We start from the raw sequence: 5,963 nt of genomic DNA, 5'->3' as shown, positions 1-5,963 counted from the left end.
GGTCCTATCGTTTCCCTTATTTGCAATATCTAGTATATGTATGAGTCAATCAGAAACGGTCAGAAAAGTTGATGTTGGGTGAAATGAAATCCAAGATAAGGATTCAATTTTTTTCTTTCTTGCGATTGTTTCCAACATATTTATAGATTATTTCTTTGTTGCTTTGTATGTCCCTCCCCCATGGTATAATCCCTGTTTTCACTGTATTTGATGTTGGTATAATTTGTGGAGGGGAAGGGAAAAACCAAATCGTTTAAATAGGGATACAGGTGGACCCATTGCAACAATGAGATGTACAGGACATTAGGTAGAGAAACGAACTTTACAACTTTGACTGGGCAATTACATTGCCCATGTAATTGTAACCCCTCTGTATGGTGGTTTCACAATAAAAAAAACAAATATTATTGCCAATCCTTTTCTATATTTCTACTCTCAATAAAGCTATAAGAAAAATGTTCTCATACTTTTCATATTGTAGAAAGTATGTTCTGTCTAACGTACGTGTAAATAGGTTTATTGTCTGTCAGAAAGCAGAAGACTTACCATTTGGACCTTGTGTGCTAGTTGAAAGGACACATGTGTGACTATGTGAGTAAGCTACCAAGGATGACATACAAGTCCTCTGTCACTCAGCCCTTCTTCATGGAGCTGATGCTAAACAGTTCTTGTGCCTCTCATATTTTGTTGCACCTGAGACAAGAAATGAAAAGAAGGAAACCAGCATTCCTTTGTGCTACTATGAATGTGGTCCTGGTCTTTTGTCAAGTTTTACTTTATTTTTTTTATCTGGATCTCCACCATAAGCCTGAAAAGCCTGCTTCTGAATTATGAAAGTTTGAACTTTACATTACCAATGTTATGTCTTCTTTTAAATACAAATAAACTCACACTGTAGGAGGCTCTTCAGTGGCCATGTCCTTTCCTGTCCTCTTAGAGTTGTCAGGCTAACAGATTTATAGCACTCATGCTCTCTTGCAGTGAAATTATTTCTTTACAAGTCCAATCATAACGTCTCTGCTTAAAGCCTTTCCAGAAATTATGCATGATCATGGATAGATTGTACAACCCTCTTCCTCTCTGTTTCTTAATTACATTGATGTACATGCTATCTAAAAATCCAATCTCCTCTTCCAATATCTTCCCTTGTCAGTCTTTATCAAATTAATTTTGTTTCTTCTTAGATCCTTAATATTTATACTTGTATAATTATTTAAATGTTACAGTGTGTATGTGTGTAACAAAATACTTAAGTCATGAATTATAAGTTTATTTGTCTTGGAGTTCTGGTTGTTGAAAGATTGCAATCACATGCTATCCATGTCCTGCCAGAGCCTCTTGGCTGAAACAACTACTGTCCACAGAACTAATCCACTGCAATAATCTCAGCTCACTCTGAGAAAACAGCTTTAAAATATCCATCAGGGTGAGGCCCCAAGACCTAATTCCTTTTCAATAGGCTCACCTCCTAAAGATTGCATCACTTCAACCCTCTCAGGGGCTTACCTAGAACTTTTGGAAGATGAGCCATATCCGATCAACAGCAGATTCTGACCACTCTGTTCTTAAACCTAAGGGAAGGGCTGACGGCTAGCTTTATAGAAATTATTACTCTTTGGCTTATCTGAGCCCAGATGATTCTCTGTGATGATATATTCCCTCTGACTTGCTTCTGCAAATATATAAACTCTGTACTACTTTGTGTAGTGTTTAAGATGGGCAATTCTGTATTCCAGCTGCTCAGGTAAAATTCCTTGATTTGTAATTTAATCAAAGATTTTTTTGAAGAAGTCAAGAGTATAATAATGAGAATTGCTTTCTTTATGTTCTGAATTAGTAGAAAAAAATATAGGATAAGTTATTGACCACTCACTGTTACTTACATCTTTATAATATTTTTCTAAATCAGATTGTTTCCCTATTGTTATATATTAAAATATTCCAAAACAGATACTGTAATTATTACGTTTGCAAATCATAAATAGTGCAGTATAAATGCTAAAAAATGTGTCATGTGAGTGAAAAAATGAATTGGACATCTGAAAATCAAAATCAAATAATCTAACCTACAATGGATTCTTCACATTCATGTATTCAGAACTGCAAATTTTTTGACATTAAAAGAATAGATTCTTGAATTGGATGGATATTACACTCAGAGAATAATCTTCCAACAAATCAAACAGATGTATATTAATGTAATATATGAAAGGAATAGTTGTGAAGCATTTCAGGGCATAGGTAAATCGATTCTCCTCAAGGCATAGTGCTTAGTCCAGCACTTCTATTTATAATACTTCTTTCCTGTTTGTGGCATGGAAGAATTTGCACATGTGCAACATCCTTGTGTGCAGTCTAAACATTTCCTTCACTGACAGTTTAATGACATGATTTAAGCAGAAAACAATGTAAGGGAAAGAAGATATTGAAGCAAATTAACTTTGCAACCAAGTATAAAGGAAGTTTCCAGTTGAGATTATTTGTGTGATTTATGGATACATACTAGCAAGAATTAACTTTATCCAATAGCATTTACAATCTTCATCTTGGAGCATAAATATAAAATATAACATCAAATGTCTTAAGAATAAATTAAAGAATCTTATTCATGTGGCTCAAGCGGTAGAGCACCAGCTGTGAACAAAGGATTTGTTCAAGCTCTGGAACCTTAGAGAGAATTCATTCTCTACTACACTCAAGTGACTTTAGAAACTATCACACACACACACACACACACACACACACACACACACACAAATTCCAGTCTTAAAATGAAAACACTAAAAATGCTTATGTACAGTGATAATACTCAAACTGGATAGACATTGGGGGAAAACATAGGACAAATTTTATGTTCAATGATTTAAGGAAGCATTTAGTTTAATTCTGTTTCAGTGGTTGGCAAAGTCTAAGAATGATTATGAATGAACCTCTCCTTGGTTGTACGTGAGGCCATGATGATGATGTTTTAGGATAGCTCTGGCATATTTTGTAATGAGAAAACATTGAACAGGTAAGTGTCCTTCCTCTATTTTATGGAGCTCTTTAGGAAACAAAGGTTTGTTGTAGCTGCTTGCAGTAAAAGAAAAAAGTATTTGGATTATGAAATATTATTTTTTATGATGCAAGAGATTGAGCTCGGGGCATTGGGTAGGTTTTGAAAATATTTTGCAACTTGATCTATACTCTCTACCCTTTGGTGTTGCATTGCTATCTGGTATAAATCAGGCTGGCTTCAAACTCATGAGGCTCTGGAGCTTTTGCATAGCCAGAATTACACGCATGTACCACCATGCCAGGATGGAATAATGCTTGTTTGAAAGCATTGGCATCTCACAGCCCTATGACACGAAAATATTTATAAGAAATACAGGATCAAGAAGTGAAAACATAGTCTTTGTTGACTGGAATGTGTTCACTAATTCCTCAACAATCCAATTAAGAGCTTGATCCTACAGAAAATCTGATTTTAGCCAAGTAAGACACTGAACTGATAACCCCATCAAACCTACCTGAGGTTTTAGCCTATAGAATTAAAACACAATCAATCTGTGTTGTTTTATATGACTAAGTTTGTGGTTATTTGTTATGTAGCAATTGAAGGCTAAACACTTGCTCATTACAAAAGATCATTGGCTGTCTAAGATCTTAATAGATCATGCAAATTTAATTAAGAATGCCATGTGAAATTAACTTGAGAGGTCAGGGTATAAGGGCAGGCATTATGGGCTGTCCATTTATTAATTGGATCTGAGTGTATGTTAATACCAGAAGAATATTATAGATATGTTTTATAAGCAAAGTATAAACCTGTAGTTCTAACTGAAATGTAGATTTAGATATCATACTTTGTATAGTAAATGATTCTTTGTATGGAAATATAAGAACTTATGTTTTTAAGTCAGTGGAAAGACAAACAATTGGATCACAAAAGTCTTTTTGATAGAAGGCTCCTGTGGTAGGGTCTTTAACATCACCCGAGCAAGAGAAATTGAGTTAGCCCACTGAAATTTTTATACAGTATCTTTAATAGCATCTGAAATTTATCTAAGAAACTGTTCCCTTTCAGGAGTGGGGGAGAAAAGACAAAGAGCAATGTCAATAACTATTAATAGTCTATATAGAGCCTGTAGTCTTCTTTTAGTTGGGTAGAATTGTCAGTGTCTCTACTGACCCAGATCTGTGAGATTATAATTTTAATTCAAATCTAGCCTTGCTTAAAATACATGTTTGTGAGATGAGCAATCCAGAATTTTAAGAACATAAAACAACATGTAGTTAGTCAATGGATTTGACAAAATACACATGATCCACAAATGAAATTAGTTTTAAGATGGTCCTCAGAGATTTTTCCCTTTACATGTGCTCATACATCAAAACTGTAAGAAATATTTACCAAGGTAAAAAGTCTTCATTCAGTAATTTTAAATTTTACTCAGTAATAGTAGGTGAAAGTAAACACTAATCTTAGAACGTTGGAGAACAGAAAGCCCTAGGGTAAGTGGTTCTTCTTGTTATTTCCCTTGGGTTCTGGGTGTCATTATGATGTCAGTCTTACGTCATGAATCTAAGTTCACATTACTTACATCCTGGCAAGTCATAGGTGGGAGAAATGTCTGTACCAAGATTGTAAGTCCTTTGGTCAAATATTAGGTTTTAAACTAACAAATGTTGCAGCTAGCTTATTATTACAAACTATTTATTATTGTATTATTACCATATCTTTCAGAAGCAAGAGCAAATCTTTTACAGTAATATATTCTCTAGCAATGTCACTGGCTATTTCTTTTCTAAGGCTTCCTTATTTACCCTACTTCAGGAAAACGGATGGGTTTACAAAAATATATTATTTTAAATTTTTTCCTTATTCTTTGTTATTTTAAAGGTGATGTATAGAGAGGTTATAGTTAAATAGGTCAGGCAATGAGTACATTTCATTTTGGACAATGTCACCCATTCTCTCATTCTCTTCCAGTTTCAACAGTATATTTTAAAAAACAGACAAACAAAACAAAAACAAAAACAAAACCCCACCTGGAATACCTAGGTGTTTTTTTATCACACTGTATTCTGAGAAATATAAAATTGAATCAACACAGTTCTGCGCCATTGGAGGCATTTGGAGATTTCTAGTAATATTACAAACATCACAATCACCGAGGAAGGCTAATGCAAAGGATATGGGTCAGGTTTCTTAAATCTCCAGGATAAACATTGCATCGCTACAGAAAGAAGACAAGCCAATTGATAAATTACATCTCCTTTGAGAAGTACTGAATATGTGATAGAGACATTGAAAGTAATAGTTGAGCGGTAGTTGTTTTTTATGTCTAACTTATTTTTGGAGAAAAAGAATAATTTTCAATCTGTCAATCTTTTTTTACACAAGATAAAGAACAAAGGTACTAAAACTTTGAAATACAAAATAGGGTCTTGGAGGATTTTTAAAAAGAAATAATTTTATTAAACAGAAGATGATCCAAAAGTATTGCAATTAAAATATTCTTACTTTAAGTGTTGTTGCCTATTTCCTTAGAGCAATCTTGATAAAGTTTAATTTAAAATTAAACTATGATCTGTTATCTGGCATGTTAGAATAACACTAAACCATCATAATTTAAAAATGTTTAAGCATAGTCAGGTGCTGGGGGCTCACACTGATAATCCTAACTACTCAGATGGCTGAGATTTGATGATCACAGTTCGAAGTCAGCTTGGGCAGGAAAATCCTCTTGAGACACTTGTCTCCAATTAACCATTGAAAAACTAGAAGTGGTGCTGTGGCTCAAGTGGTAGAGCACTAGCCTTGAGTACAAAGAGGCTCAGGGACAGCACCCAGGCCCTGAGTTCAAGCCCAACTATTGACAACTAACTAAATAAACAAAGAAAGGAAGGAAGGAAGGAAGGAAGGAAGGAAGGAAGGAAGGAAGGAAGAAAGGAAGGAAGGAAGAAAGGAAGGAAGG

At 34.4% G+C, this 5,963-nt stretch overlaps 1 protein-coding gene across 1 annotated transcript in view; it reads left to right on the top strand.

Annotated features, from left to right (window-relative positions):
- Positions 1-4,612: 4,612 nt before the first annotated feature.
- The window catches only part of Cylc2 (cylicin, basic protein of sperm head cytoskeleton 2), a 9,206-nt gene continuing 7,855 nt past the window's right edge, over positions 4,613-5,963 (top strand). The window contains exon 1 of the mRNA XM_013023238.1: positions 4,613-4,629. Coding sequence (XP_012878692.1) covers positions 4,613-4,629 — 17 coding nt within the window. The remainder of the gene's footprint in view (positions 4,630-5,963) is intronic.

Source organism: Dipodomys ordii, unplaced genomic scaffold, assembly GCF_000151885.1.
Source record: "Dipodomys ordii isolate 6190 unplaced genomic scaffold, Dord_2.0 Scaffold67, whole genome shotgun sequence".
In the NCBI taxonomy this organism is placed as follows: domain Eukaryota; kingdom Metazoa; phylum Chordata; class Mammalia; order Rodentia; family Heteromyidae; genus Dipodomys; species Dipodomys ordii.
The sequence above is the reverse complement of the archived record's forward strand: the minus strand, read 5'-3'. Positions and strand labels throughout refer to the sequence as shown.